We start from the raw sequence: 16,248 nt of genomic DNA, 5'->3' as shown, positions 1-16,248 counted from the left end.
CATGTCTTGGGGAGATGGAAATTTTACCTCTATGAGGGTACTGGGTCATCAGACTTGATGTCCTGTCTTCAAGAAGTTATTAGATTTGGAATTGTATCTATTACAAATCAGATATTTGGAGTCTAGGAATATGATTTTTTCAGAGTTCAGGATAAACAACAATTTTTCCGGTTACTATGAGTGGGGGAAGTAGTTCTATCTCATATCTAGAAGGTAAGTTAACTTAATATCAGCCAGTTTAGCTTCCCTTTTCAATATTAATCAAAAGAAAATAATAGCTACAAACTAAACATTTATCAAAGGAAACAAAACATAGTAATTGGATAAATTGAATAGATTAATTGATAAAATACACAAGAATTAGGAGCTAGATGAAATTTCAGCTTAACTGTGGATAGAACCATCTTGCCTAATGAGTCACTCAATTAGGAATCACTAGGGGATATAGACATTGAGAAACCAAGTAATTGTTGGGATGTTGGTTTTCCCCCACATACCTACAGCTTGAGAGGTCTTCCTTAGGAGCTTTTCAAAGTCTTTGCTTTGTCTTTTCTTATCTCTTTCCTTCCCTCTCCCAATTGGCTGTATTTCAGCCAATACAATCGTGGCTCCCAGTATTGCAATCTTTCAGGGGTCTTGTAAGAGATCACCTAAGTTTTAAAATTTACATGATTAGTGGCACAGTAGTACATGTGCAAATAAATTGGCAGCTAGGTAGCACAGTGGATAGAGAGTCTGTCTTAGATTTAAAAGGACTCATCTTTATGGGTTCAAATGTGGCTTCCAATACTTATCTCATTATAAAATGAGCTAGTGAAGGAAATGGCAAACCATTCCAGTATCTTTGCCAAGCAAATCCTAAATGGAACCACAAATAGTCAAAATGATTGAACAACAATGACATGTAAGTAATTTATAAATAAATATTACTATATTGGGGATATAAGCTTGAACAAGTTTTACTGATAATGGTCCACAACAAAATTTTGTGGAGATCATTGATTCAGTTTATAGAGAGCCACATGGCAATAGTGATTCTAGAGTCTCCTCATGTTTATATCTCTTTATACTTATATTACTCTGTAGTGAGGTTGTTAAAGTTGGGTAGTTTTGATTAGCTGTCTTTCAGGTTATGAAGATTAAATTTTCTTAGATTTGGAGTTAAAAAGAACCTTGGAAGTTACTGAGTTCAACTAACCTACTTTAGAGATGAGAAAAATGAGGCCCCAAAAGGTTAAGTGATTTGCCCAAGATCACACAGAGATATTACTTAATCAGAGGCAAAATTTGAAATGAGCCTATCCTACTCTAAATCCAGCACATTTCCCCAGTATGATTTTAAAAGTGACATTCATTCATTCACTCATTCATTCATAATGATTCTTTTCCTCTCAATTATCTCATTATGGCAGTTATCTCAGTACAAAAGGCTCATGTCAGAAACTTTAAGAACTTTAATTCTATTTTCTCAAAAAGAAACTACATCTTTTCAAATCCCCTCCTCTTCCATCCATTTTCACTTCTTTGGTGTTGCAAGGTTGAATGTTGGGTTTTCTACATTCCTTTCTGACTTGAGCAGACCCAAGAGAGAAGGAAGGTAGAGCCAGGGATTTGGTGGTTGGCTGAGTTTGCAGGCTTTGGGTGACTCACTGTTTGTTGATCAAGTTGGGCAATGTAGCTTCCCACTTATACTAGAGATTTTTTTCCCCCCTAAATGCTAATTGGTAAAGATTCATAGTTAATCCACAAAGAAGTATTTCAGGGTGCATATCAGATAAGGTAAAATTTCAAAGGGGAAATCAGTGTTTCCAATGAAGTTGATGAGCAGGGAGTCAGATAGGAAGCTTGTCTTGTGGGTCAGCTTTTTCTTATCTTGATAGTCAAGTCTTCCAGGAATATAAAATATGTCCTTCTCATTCATACCTAAAAGGATTTATTTGGAATTAATTGGAAAGCAGTTTTGAAAGTATCTTAGCCTTATGATTTAAAAGCTCTCTAATATTTTTAAGCTTACAATTAATTTCCCTAGAACTGTTTTAATATTTTCTTAGTGCTATATAAATTTAAAGACAGTGGATTTAAAGCTAGTTTCATGAGCAGGAAGACACAGTGAGTCCTGCCTCTAGCATAAGCTGACTTTGTAGCTCTGGTCAAGTCCCAATCTCTCCTTAGCTAGTGATGACCAGCATTGGCAAAGTGAGTTTCCTTATTGTTAATTTTCTGTACATTTGGAATTATAGATCTGGTTTAAAAGAATCTACTCTAAAGATAGATTAAATAGAGTCAACAAAAGTTTTTTTTTTCTCTTGCATTACAGAAATTGTCTAAAAATTGCAGACAGTGAACTCCTGAATCCATCTACACACATCAGAGACAGCCCATTTTCATGTTCTAGAATGTACTTCTTAACATAATCAGTGATCACTTCCTTAGGCAAATGAAAGATTCACTGTATCAGTAGCAACTTCCCCCCAAGTTATTAAGCTCTGCATATTCTTTGGTCCATCAATATCACAACCAGGCCTGTATCTCAAAGAAATCAAAGAAAGAGGAAAAGAATCTGTAGGCACACAAATTTAGAGCAGTTTTTTTTTTTTTCTGTAGTCACACAGAACTGGACATTGAGAAGATGCTTATCAGTTGGGGAATGGTTGAATAATTTATGGTATATAAATGGAGTGTAATATTATTGTGCTATAAAAGATTTTTATGAATTGGGATAGAGTGAAATTGACAGAACTAGGAGAACAATTTATACAATGACAGCAGAATTTTAAAAGCAAACAAACCTGAAAATCTTAAGGAATCTTGTGAAATCAATTATCAAACATGATACCAAAAGACCAATGGTGGTAATGATGAACTCAATATGAAGACTGAGACATACATTTTTTAGACACAGCTAATGCAGGGTGATGCAAGGCTTGTTATTTTGTTACAAGAGTTTGGTTTTCCTTTTTTGGGGGGTGGGTATGGAAGTGAGAAAAATATTTTATAATTGAAAAAATAATTTTAAGAAGAATTGATATTTGGGCTATAGGAAACTATCTCATAAGAAGCAGATTTGTTGTCCATGAAATTAATGAGAACCAAGGTCTGCAATTCTCTCTATGCACTAAGATTATTTACTGCTTTGGGGTTTTCAAAAGGGGTATTTTGAAGAATTTGAAGAAATTTTCTTCAAAATAAAGCCAAATCTAAGGAAAACTGGAAGGTGGTAGGAGAAAGAAAATCACTGACAAGATATTAATTTTTTTTCATATATCAGCATTTATTATTTAAGTTCAAGAACAGCTTATGAAGTGGTTAGGGGCCACAGTCAGAACAAAAAACAAAGATGGATCCCTCAGGGAGGAGGAGGAGGGAGCAGACACAAGGAGGAGTCTCTCTCATCTGTGATGCCCTAGATATGGATTGATGGTGATTCCTGAGTCTTGGATACATAACCAAGCACAAGATAAGATGAAGTTCTAGAGAGCACAGGTTTAGTAAAATATCAAGGAGTGACCACAGTTACACATCCAACCAAAGGTGAGGGCTGGAATTGTCCTTGGATCAGCAGCATCTCTTCCTTTTATGAAATTCAAGCATCGAAGTTTTGTAAATTCCATCCCACACATTGCAGCTCATATAAAACATTCTTGTAGTTAAAATCTTTGTGCTAAAGAATTCTTTAGTCGCCTCTCTAATTTATTGTATTTTGCTTCCAGTTTCTCTAAATATGCATCCAATTTGTGGACTACTTGCTCAAGAGTTGCTACTCTTTCTTCACTTAAAATAATCTAATCCAGATAAGACTGAAGTGCTGTCTATTTCTGGTTTAAATCCTTCAGGATCTTCTTATGTTTACTGTAATATCACTTCTAGATACTTCGAGCTAGTCAGTTTGTTCATACTTTCCATAAGTTTATAGTCTTCACTGGTGGAGGTCAGCTCCTCTGTCGGGTTTCTGGCCATTTTGCAGAATATGTTCTGGCATAGCAGCCCCGCGAGGTCCGCCTCGGCTGGCTTAGTCTACATCACTGTGTAGTCTAGACCCGGGAAGGGTGGAAGGAGAAAGGATTGAGAGGAGAGGGTTGAGGAAAGAAAGGGAGAGAGGAAAGAATAAAAGGAAAAAGAGGGCAGAAAGGGGGCACGGGAAAGGAGGGAGAAAGGAGAGGGGAAAACTAGCTTTTTATAGTTTTTTTTTTCGTTTTTAGGGTTTTTTTTTTTGTTTGTTTTTTAAGTTCGGGGTGGGAGATCTTTTTTCACTCGAAGACATGGGACAAGATTTTCTTCCATCCATCCATTCTTCCTGTTCTTCCTTTCTTCCCTGATTTAGTCCTACCAAGTTAATGAAGAAATATGGGGTCCTAGGGTGGAGAAGCTTTCCTTACAGACGGGAAAACTGCACTCTGAGCTGGCATAGGACAGAGCATCTCTTCGTCACCAATGACTACAGTCTGGCCACCAGCAATGAGTACCTTGGAAACCCCAGTTCCTTAACCCTTGCCTGATCTCTGTCAGCATCTCCCCAGGGCAAAAGTTCACTGCAGAGCTGAATTGGGCTGGGCTAGGCTGGAGCTCCTCAGGCTTTCTTCCCGGCGAGGGCGGGTCAGCTCCCATGAAGTCCTCCACCTACCTCGAACCTCCCGCCCTATATTCTCCACCTCCCTACCCCTATTCTCCTGAGGGAATTTCCCCTAAATGTCTGAGCAGCCAGTTTCCTCTCGGAGCCTCTGGGTGGATATGGATAAAAGGGACCCGAAGTCCTTGGGGTGCACAAAGCTGGAGAACTCTCCACCTGTGCTTCTGCTCTCAAACTCCACGCCCGCTAAGTTACCATGCGTTCTAGTACTTGCGCCTCAGCCGCAGGCTCTGCACTCCTTCGGTCAAGGCTGCTGCCTCTCTTGTTGCTGGCTACTTTAGCGTGGAGTGCCAATGGTGAGAAAGGGAACTAAGGAGAGGGTTGGCCACCTGGAGTTGGGGGCACTGGTAAGATTGGGATACGTGGATAACTATAACCATTGACCTTTCTCTGTTGGTGTCTCAGCTTCCAAGCCAATCGCAACTAGAGAGCTGCGCTGCAAGTGCGTGAAGACCACACAAAAGATTCATCCCAAAATTATAGCCAGTGTGGAAGTGATCACAGCGGGACCCCACTGTGCTACAAACGAAGTCATGTGAGTCCATGCGCTCTCTTATTATTTTTTTTTTAATTTTGCTGAGACAACTGGGGTTAAGTGACTTGTCCAAGGTCACACTGCTAGGAAGTCTTAAGATCAGATTTGAACTCAGGTCCTCCTGACTTCAGAGCTGGTGCTCCATCCACTTCACCAACTAGCTGCCCCTCTCTTACTTTTTAAAGGTGCTTTTCCCCCTCCTTCCAACTCCCCAATCCAGCAACCCCTGCCCCTGCTATGTCTCACTCTGTGTTTTTTCTCTTTTCCGGGTGCAGAGCCACTTTGAAGAAGGGGACTGAGCTTTGCCTTAATCCTGAAGCCCCTTGGGTGAAGAAAATTATCCAAAGATACTTAAACAATGATTCTCCACTTTGATTTACTTAAGGTATGTATCGAATAATGTAAGTTTCTGAAAAACTTCGCCATCCAGGATTAGTGTTACTCTACTTAGAAGGTCTCAACTGCATCTTATTCCAAACCTACTTTTATCTAGAGTCCTGCATTTGTCAAGAACAGGTTTCACTGAAAACGAGAAAATGAGGGCAGAGGCACTATCTCTCTTTATGTCTTCGACACTGATTCCCTCTCCGAATATACATATTTACAGCATATATGAACATCTATGCATATATATATATATATATTTCAATGCAATTGTAAAATTTTAGATTTGGAACAAATGGAACTATTTCTTTTACTGCTGAGAAAAATGAGGATCACATCTCTCAGAGTAGTGACAGAGACATGTGCAGTAGTCTATAGAACTCTGGACTTTGGGGTCAGGAAGACCAGGATTCAAATTCTGCCTCCAAAACTTAACAGCTTCAGAACCTTGGACAAATCAGTTAGACTCTAAAACTCAAATAGAGCACAATGGAAGCTTCGGTCTCATTGTGCTTCACCTCCTGATTTCACTGACTTCCTTAAATCTCAGTTAAAATCCCTTCTTCTGCAAAGGAGTCCTTCCTGATCCTTCTTAATCTTTATGCATTCCCTCCAATAACTCTCCTCCTCCCCCAATTAATCCTATGAGTAGTGTGAGAGTAGGGACTATCTTTTGCCTTTCTTTGCAGCCTCATCCCTTATCACAATGCTTAGCAAATAGTAGGAACTTATTCAGTATTTGTTGACTTAACCATGCTACTAAAGTAAATGTGAGTTCTTAAAAACTGGTTTTCCTGAAAATTAGCTTCCCATCATGCAAGTCAGTTATTTTTCCTGTTTATTGCTATTTCTGTTCATCTCTCAATGAATTTAAAGCAGTACTTTTAAAGATTTGCTGATTCTAATGAATGTAAACAGTGCTTATTTGTTTACACATTGAAACTTAGACTGATCTTCTCATTTGCTCAACAGTGGAACTGACAAAGACTGATGAAGTGATGATTCTCTGTAAGAAAATTTGGATTCCTTAGCGGAAGATCTTTCAAGGAATTTTTTTTTTGGGGGGGGGAGTACGAAGAATACTACAAGAAAATGCTTCAGCCAGTCAGTCAGCTAGCCATCGCTCACTGATTTAGCATTCATAAGGAATACACTTTATGGGTAGTACTCCTTGCCTTTGGCATTCTCATGGCTATGTTATGAACTCGGCATTGATTTTTTTTAAAGTTATTTGACCTATTTATTTTTTACATTGCATATTATTCTTTTATAATTAAATCTTTGGCAATTGACCAACTGTTTAGAAGTCACTCCACTACGTGGAGGTTGGTAATCTATGAATACCTTGTTGTAGTCAAGGCATTTTAAGAGTTAAAGAAAAGCAGCATATACTCTATAGCTTAATCTATGAATATGGAATGAGTTTTAATGCCAAAAAAAACATGATTAATAGGACAAGGGAGATAAAATAAAAACTAGTTCCAAGGCACATGCAGTAAGGTTCATATGTCAGCATAGAAATAATGCTCAAGAAAGCTAGGGTATCATAAGTTTACTTGTCATATGTTATTTTATTTGGAATTTCCAAGTATTTGAGTTTTAAAGAAAGAAGTGTATAGTTTCCATGTCAATTTAGAGATGTGGTGTCTATTTTAGTATGGCATAATGTCATAACATATGAATCTTGCTGGGTGTTGAATAAATATATTTTAGAAACTGTGTCTACATTGCTAGTCATCATATATACATATGTGAGTATACATACATAAGTTGAAAGATTTAGAAATTAAGGAAACAATTAAATTCTGGATTTATGGCTTTTATACACTTCCATTTTTGCAGATTTATTTTACAATAAAAGTGAATTTAGTAAGAATCAATATTATCTTTCTGATCTTTTGAGAGCTTACAATATAGTTGAGCAATTCTTCATGTATCTTTTCTTAAAAATTAGATGAGTTTTAACGTAGACATTTTTGGAGGAAGTAGTTTTTATACTGTTATGAATTGATCACAATTATTTTTTGCCTTTTTGTTATAAGAAATTATGTTAATGTTATGTTGTGTGAGTAATTTTCTTTTCCTGTTAATTGTACCTGTTTTATTTCTCTTGGGGAAAAAAATAAATAGTTTCCAAATTCAAATGATTTTGTATTCTATTAATATTATCTCAATGGTAAAATATTTATTATTAATTACTGTGTATATTATTTAGATTTAATAAATTATGATAATTTATCTTCAGTCACACCACCCTTTATCATGGCAAATAGTCTTGATACTCAAATCAGATGGCTAGTTTATTGACCCAGAAATTATAGGATCATTGATGCAGAGACAAAAAGAACTTAAGTCCCATTTAATTATAGAACTACAAAGTTAAACCTGAAAGCAGTGGTGTGTTAGTAAATATTTAACAATGATTTTCAAAAAAAAAAAATATATATATATATATATGTACATGACAATAATTTAAGTTTAATTGATATTAACATTTTCACCATCATTTTCCTATATCTAGACAATCAACAAAACAAAAAGTCAAGGTCTGAGTGGTAGTATTAGTGAATTTCTGAGATGTAAATGTTTATACTGAAAATTTAACAACTGACTCCAGGCTATATGAGCTGGCCCTAGCATGTCTCTGGCTGAAAGAGAGTTTGGAGATATCATTTTACAAAGAAGAAACTAAGACCCTAAGAGATTAATTTGAGTCAGGCACAGGTGGGAACAAATCAAACATTATGATACAGTAAAAAGAGTTCTGAATTTGCAGTCAGAGGACCCATATACACATTTGTTTATTACCTATTGAGAAAGATGACTATTAAAAACTAAAGATTTGGGGAGATTGAGTTCCCTCCCCCTCCTTTTTTTTTTCTTTAAGATCTCAGTCTCTGAAGATTGAGGTATACTTTTCCTCTGACTCAACTCACCTCTACAAGGGATTTCTAATCTCAGGTGAATTCCATTCAATCTTCCTGATTCCTAAACAATGCTCTATGCACTGCACCACCTAGCTGCCCTGATATAAACATATTGAATAAAATATTAGCAAAGAAGTTATATCAATATATTAAACAAATTGACTATGGTCAATTAGTTCTATGCCAGAAACACAGACATTAGTTTAATATTAGGGAAATTTGGAAATGTAATAGACCATAATAATAACAAAATAATTAAACTACAAGATTATATCAGTAGACATAGTAACATGCTTTGATAAAATACTATTCATGATAATAACATTTAAAAATTATAAGAGTAAATGAACCTTTCTTTAATATGCTAAATGGTATACATTTAAAATCAATAATCTGCAACAATAAAATGTTAAAAATCATTCATAGGATCATAGATTTTAAATAAGAAGGGAACAGAAAGACCATATTGTTTTATTTTCTCATCTCACAGATCAGAAATCTGAGGCTCAGAAAGATTAAATGAACTCCCCTAAATCAAACAGGTTATCAGTGAAAAAAGGAAATTTGAAATCACATCTTTTGCTTTTAAAGTCAACATCCTTTCTACTATGTCATAAAAACATTATCACCATCATTATTTGAAATAGTTATGGAAGGGCTGGCGCTAGGAATGGGAAAAGAAAAAGAAATTGAGGGGGTAAACATAAGCAAAAATAGAATTTTTATTTTTTTTTTAGAAATCCCCAAAATGCAAATAAAAATGGATGGAAATAATAATTTCAGAAAATTAGTAGGATATGAAAGTCCTCCTCCCAACACACCATCATTTCAATATATTATCAACAAAATCTTTCAGAAACAGAAAAAGAATTTTTTTTTCAAAATACTAAACATACAAAACGTAAAGTAAGAATATTCAAGTTCTTTATTTTAAGGTCAACTCAGAATATCCTGCACAATAAAGCATAGTTACTTTTCAATGTTTTGAAAGAAAGTTATTATACTCCTTTCTGGGTCTTCTGAAACATCTGATATAGTTTATCATATGAATATTTTAAAATGACAAACTATGATGATCATTCTTGTAAGGGTGACAGATACAATATATTTCAAATTCTATTATTAATACCATGTGTGTATACAGGATGTTACGAAGATCAGAGTCCAGTTTAAACTTTTGTAACTTAATGCTATTACCACTCATCATGGCATAGGTGGCAAGCCTAATCTTATCTCTACCCTCTCTATGAAACTTAGAAACATAACTTTGTATATAAAGACTAACTCCTAATTCTTGACATACTTTGTACACTATATACATTGTTCCAGTATCTTATAGATTTGTCTAGAATGAATTATTCCAATTAAAATACTTAGGAATTATTGTTGTGGTTGTTCAATCACAGCCGATCCCTCATGATCCTAATTGGGGTTTTCTTGGCAAAGATACTGAAGTGGTTTGCCATTTTCTTCTCCAATCTTTAGGAATAGGAAACTTCAAATATCTTAAGAACAATGATGTTTCTCTTTCATAAAATCTTGGAAAACTTATAGCATGATTTTATCTTTAGCTCTCATAACCTATTTCTATGGTATAGACATTCCTAAATATATAAAACTATTTGTGAAAGGAGCTGTTTTGAAAACTAACAGTTGCTGGTAAATGTTTGGTTCTCTGGGGAGAAAAATATCGTCATCACATAATTTTAAGATTAATCTTTGTTATTAGCATTTTGTCCACTGATTTCTAAAGTTTAAAAAATTAACAAAACAATAAATTAGGCCCTGAGTAGCAGCATTTCCCAATTTTCAATGTGTAACTATTCATACTTCTATCTACAGTTTAGTCTTCTTGGACTCCAGTATGATTTGTCTGTTTAATAAAAATATCTGTGTATTTTCCTAATTATTTTCTTGCCTTATCCAAAACTATTACAGAAGCAGAAATATGATAGTTTCACTTGGACTATGATTCATAAGCAGATTCTTTTTCTTTAATTTATATTGTCTTTCTCTTAGCACACATTGTCTTACCCAGCCTTCTCATGATTTGTTGTCACCTGTCATTATTCTTCCCTGATTTTCTCTTTTCTTCAATATGATAAATGTAACATTTACTAGATATTTTGAAACCTTACTGGTTTATAAACAAAATGGAAAAATATTGGCCGGTAATAACATTGCTTTCTATTTTCCATAATGTGTAAAATTATTGCCATTGTGATCTAGTTTAAAGAATGATGCCATCTAAAGAAGCTCTAGTTTTTTTTTTTTTTTGTTTTGTTTTGTTGTGTTTTTTTTTTTTTTGCCTAGTTTCCTTTTAGTTTGTTTTTCTTTTGATGGTTTCTTTCTATATGTGAAACAACACCACTCCTAGTCATCCATAATCTGAAAACTTACTGTTCTTTTTTTTTTTTTTTTAACATCCACTTCTTTCCATGTGGATCAAATGTTTGCTGTCTAATGTGTTTTGTGGAATCTTTTGGCCATTGTTGTGGTGGCAATTTAAATTAGTTGGTTAAACTTCTGGGTGAAGTTATAATTAACACTGTTGATGTAATTTCTGTAGTACAATTCCCATTTTCCCTTTTCAATTGCTCATTTAAATTATTCAGGATAAATATTTTCAATTATTTACTATATAATTTTCTCTTTTTTCTTCTTGGTTTTTTGAATATTACTTCTGAACTTATTTCTAGTGAATCAGTGACCTGATTGGACTTAGTACAGAACTTGGCATATTTTGAACATTAAATAAATGCTTATTGACTTATAGACTAATCACCTGACTATACACAGATAGTTACCTCAGAGATAATTCCCATATCAATAATAAATATTTTTATTTCTAGTAAAATTAAATTAATTTAATGAGGTTATTTGGTGCCTGTAATACTCAGAGCCTTTTTTATTATCTTTTACACAGAAAATGTTCATGCTATAACATGATGTTTCTGTGCATTCTACAATTCTTTGACCTCACTCGTTATTTTTTTATGAACCATCATTTCTCATATATTTTTCCTAAGCTCCACTTTCCCCACTTTTTTTTTTCATTTTAGTCCCCAACTATCTAGGGCTTCATTTTGTCCATTTTTTAATTTTAGTCCCCAATGATTTGAAGAATCTCAAGTTCCTCATAGAATTTCTCTGACTCACCATCCTCAGTCATGATTGTTCATACAAAAGTTGCAATTATTTTCATGGTAATCTTTTTATAGATATTATCAGTGCTGTACTACATGATGACCAGATAAAGCCTTGATATAATGTTTGTAACTTTGCCCATGACTTTCTTTTCTTCTCCAAGAAATATTTGCAAACTATACTTGTATTTAGCAGCAATGTCTTTTCCTTTTCTTTTTTTTTTTTAACAGCAAGAATATCAAGATTGATATGATTCAGCTCCTCCAGTAATACATCTACTTGTTGGACAAGATCTTACTTTTATAGTACCCTAAGCAAAATTGAGATTGCTAACAATCGAAAGATGGAATGATTCTCAGTAGTCAGTCAGTCAAGAAGCATTTATTGAATATCTATTATTTGCTAAATGCAAAGAATACAAGGAAAGACAAAAAACCAAACCACAATAAAAAAACAATCTAGCTTTCAAGGAGCTCACTGTTTAATGGGGGAGACAACTCCTACATGTGAACAAGACATAGACAGGATTAATTGGAAATGGTCAATAGAGGGGAAGCACTAGAATTTAGAAGGAATGGGAAAGACTTCTTGTAGAAGGTAGAATTTTACATGGGTCTTGAAAAAGTCTTGGAAAATAGAAAGTAGAGAGGAGTGGTGATAATATGCCAGGCATTGAGGCCAGCCAGTGAAAATATATGGGGCAGCTAGAGGGCACAGTGGAGAAAGTGTTGAGCCTCAGATACTAGGCTCTGGGAAAATTACCTAATTTTGTTTGCCTCAGTTTCTTCATCTGTAAAATGATCTAGGAAAATGAAGTGGCGAACCACTACAGTATCTTTGATTTTTGTTTTTTTGTTTTTTTTTTTTAAATAGCTTTTTATTTACAAAACATATGCATGGGTAATTTTTCAACACTGACCCTTGCAAAATCTTCTGTTCCAACTTTTCCTCTCCTTCCCCCCGCGCCCTCCCCCAGATGGCAGGTAGTCCCATGCATGTTAAATATGTTAAATCCAATATATCTATACATATTTATACAGTTATCTTGCTACACAAGAAAAATCAGATCTAGAAAGAAAGAAAAAAAAAAACCTGAGAAGGAAAACAAAAATGCAAGCACACAATAACAGAAAGAGTGGAAATGCTATGTTGTGGTCCACACTCATTTCCCATAGTTCGCTCTCTGAGTGTAGGTGATTCTCTTCATTACTGAACAATTGGAACTGGTTTGAATCATCTTATTGTTGAAGAGAGCCATGTCCATGAGAGTAGATCATCATATAATCTTGTTGTTGCCGTGTACAATGATCTCCTGGTTCTGCTTATTTCACTTAGCATCAATTAATGTAAGTCTCTCCAAGCCTCTCTGAAATCATCCTGCTGGTCATTTCTTATAGAACAATAATATTCCATAGCATTCATATACCACAATTTATTCAGCCATTCTCTAATTGATGGGTATCCATTCAATTTCCAGTTTCTAGCCAGTATAAAAAGGGCTGCCACAAACATTTTTGCACATGTGGGTCCCTTTCGCTCCTTTAAGATCTCTTTAGGATATAAGCCCAGTAGAAACACTGCTGGATCAAACGGTATACACAGTTTGATAACTTTTTGAGCATAGTTCCAAACTATTCTCCAGAATGGTTGGATTTGTTCACAATTCCACCAACATTGTTTATCAGTGTCCCAATTTTCCCACATCCCCTCCAACATTTGTCATTATCTTTTCCTGTCATCTTAGCCAATCTGACAGGTGTGTAGTGGTATCTCAGAGTTGTCTTAATTAGCATTTCTCTGATCAATAATGATTTGGAGCACCTTTTCATATGAGTGGAAATAGTTTCAATTTCTTCATCTGAAAATTGTCTGTTCATCTCCTTTGACCATTTATCAATTGGAGAATGGCTTGAATTATTATAAATTTGAGTCAACTGTCTCTATATTTTGTAAATGAGGCCTTTATCAAACCTTTGAATGTAAAAATGTTTTCCCAGTTTATTGCTTCCTTTCTAATCTTATCTGCATTAGATTTGTTTGTACAAAAATTTTTAACTTAATATAATCAAAATTTTCTATTTTGTGGTCAATAATGATCTCTAGTTCTTCTCTTCCACAGGTCTGAGAGGTAAACTATCCTATGTTCTTCTAATTTATTTATCATCTCATTCTTTATGTCTAGATCATGAACCCATTTTGACCTTATTTGGGTATACAGTGTTAAGTGTAGATCAATGCCTAATTTCTGCCATACTAGTTTCCAATTTTCCCAGCAATTTTTGTCAAATAGTGAATTCTTATCCTAAAAGCTGGGGTCTTTTGCTTTGTCAAACACTAGATTGCTATAGTTATTGACTATTTTGTCCTGTGAACTTAATTATTCCACTGATCAACTAGTCTATTTCTTAGCCAGTACCAAATGGTTTTGATGACTGCTGCTTTATAATACAGTTTTAGATCTGGTACAGCTAGGCCACCTTCATTTAATTTTTTTTTCATTAGTTCCCGTGAAATTCTTGACCTTTTATTCTTCCAGATAAATTTTGTTGTTATTTTTTCTAGTTCAGTAAAATAGTTTCTTGGGAGTTTGATTGGTATAGCACTAAATAAATAAATTAGTTTAAGTAGTATTATAATTTTTATTATAATCACTTGGCCTAGTCATGAGAATTTGATATTTTTCCAATTGATTAGATCTGACTTTATTTGTATGGAAAGTGTTTTGTAGTTTTGTTCATATAGTTCCTCACTTTCCCTTGGCAGAGAGAGTCCTAAATATTTTATACTATCAACAGTTATTTTAAATGCAATTTCTCTTTGTATCTCTTGCTGTTGGATTTTGTTAATCATGTATAAGAAAGTTGATGGTTTATGTGGATTTATTTTGTATCCTGAAACTTTGTTAAAGTTGTGGATTTTTGTAATAGCTTTTTAATTGATGCTTTGTCATCTGCAAAGAGTCATAATTTGGTTTCCTCATTACCTACTTTAATTCCTTTGATCTCTTTTTCATCTCTTATTGCCAAAACTAGCATTTCTAATACCATATTGAATAGTAATAGTGATAGTGGGCAACCTTGTTTCATTCCTGATCTTATTGGGAATGGTTCCAGTTTATCCTCTTTACATATGATGCTTACTGATGGCTTTAAATAGATGCTACTGACTATTTTTAAGGAAAAGTCCCTTTATTTTTATATTCTCTAATGTTTTTTTAATAGGAGTGGGTGTTGGATTTTATCAAATGCTTTTTCCTCATCTATTGAGATGATCATATGGTTTTTGTTAATTTGGTTATTGATATAGTCAATTATGCTAATAGTTTTTCTAATATTGAACCAGCCCTGCATTCCTGGTGTAAATCCTACTTGGTCATGGTGTATTATCCTGGGGATAATTTTCTGTAATTTCTTTGATAATATTTTATTTAAGATTTTTGCATCAATATTCATTAGGGGGATTAGTCTATAATTTTCTTTCTCTGTTTTCTTCCTATCTGATTTAGGTATCAGTACCATGTCTGTGTCATAAAAGAAATTTTGTAGGACACACTCCACTATCTTTAAAAAAAAAAAACCCTAAGGAATCATGAGGAATCAGACATGACTGAAAAAGAAATAAATAATCACAACAACCACACGAAGTGAAAATACATAGCTTCAAGAGATAGAGTAACTACAGAAGGAACAGCTAGGAGAACAGCATCACTAGAATAGCAGATTATCCTTTCCTCATTTTCTTATCATTCATTGCAGAAGCAAAAATGGATTGTAAGAAAACCAAGGATCATATTAAATTTTCTTTGTTTCATCAGTTATCATGGGAAAAAAATCCATAGCCAGATGACTAGGTTACTATTGATGTGCTTCTCTGTAAATAATTAATATGGATCTTTAAAAATAGACTTAAGTATGTTGAAAGAGTTTTACTAGTACATACAGATAGATGCCGGAGGTAATACAGTAGGAAGAGTAATTTGGACCCTCCAAACTTAAATGTCTATGCTGGTGATATTGTATTGAGGGGCTGATATTGAAGGTATCCATGAATGGGGGGAAGATGTCCAAGAATTTAGGCCCTGAGACATTTTTTATTAATTCCAAAAAGAGTGAAAAACAAGAGAATCAATCATCTCAGACATTAACTCCAAAAAAGAATGAGAACAAGAGAACATCAGTAACTGCTCATCTATATGCTTATCCTTGAGTCTATATAGCATCTTTATGATAGTCTTCAATGCACATATCAAGGGCTTTCTCAATGAGGCCATTAGTAGAGATTAAACAAGTTTTTACAAGTGATAGTCAACAATGTACCACATTTTTTCTTCATCATCTCACAACTAATTAAAAGATGAAAATACAAAGTACCATTGTGTTTATACTTTGCCAACAGTAACAACACATTTAATTCAGTAGAATAAAATATTATTGTACAAGTTCTTTTCCAACAGTGTCTCTCCCACCCATTCATTAAGATTGTTATGTTTCCTTAGAAAATGTGACAACAAACTCTTTTTAATGATCTTCTGACATCAAGTGAAGAATAAAACAGGAAGAGATAGGTTTACTAAAGGTATGCAAAAAAAAAAAAAACTTTTGGGACACTCTGTATATACATGTTTTCTT

At 34.2% G+C, this 16,248-nt stretch overlaps 1 protein-coding gene and 1 pseudogene across 1 annotated transcript; one reads left to right on the top strand and one right to left on the bottom strand.

Moving 5' to 3' along the window:
• Nucleotides 1-3,250: 3,250 nt before the first annotated feature.
• LOC127541468 (biogenesis of lysosome-related organelles complex 1 subunit 2-like) lies at nucleotides 3,251-4,418 on the bottom strand (annotated as a pseudogene).
• On the top strand, nucleotides 4,012-7,690 carry LOC127540718 (permeability factor 2-like). The gene is made up of 4 exons (XM_051965543.1): nucleotides 4,012-4,923; nucleotides 5,033-5,162; nucleotides 5,438-5,547; nucleotides 6,519-7,690. Exons 1-3 carry the CDS (start codon nucleotides 4,824-4,826, stop codon nucleotides 5,535-5,537), a joined length of 330 nt encoding a protein of 109 aa, XP_051821503.1. The 5' UTR covers nucleotides 4,012-4,823; the 3' UTR covers nucleotides 5,538-5,547; nucleotides 6,519-7,690.
• Nucleotides 7,691-16,248: the final 8,558 nt, after the last annotated feature.

This window comes from Antechinus flavipes, chromosome 6 (assembly GCF_016432865.1).
Source record: "Antechinus flavipes isolate AdamAnt ecotype Samford, QLD, Australia chromosome 6, AdamAnt_v2, whole genome shotgun sequence".
Lineage (NCBI taxonomy): Eukaryota > Metazoa > Chordata > Mammalia > Dasyuromorphia > Dasyuridae > Antechinus > Antechinus flavipes.
The sequence above is the reverse complement of the archived record's forward strand: the minus strand, read 5'-3'. Positions and strand labels throughout refer to the sequence as shown.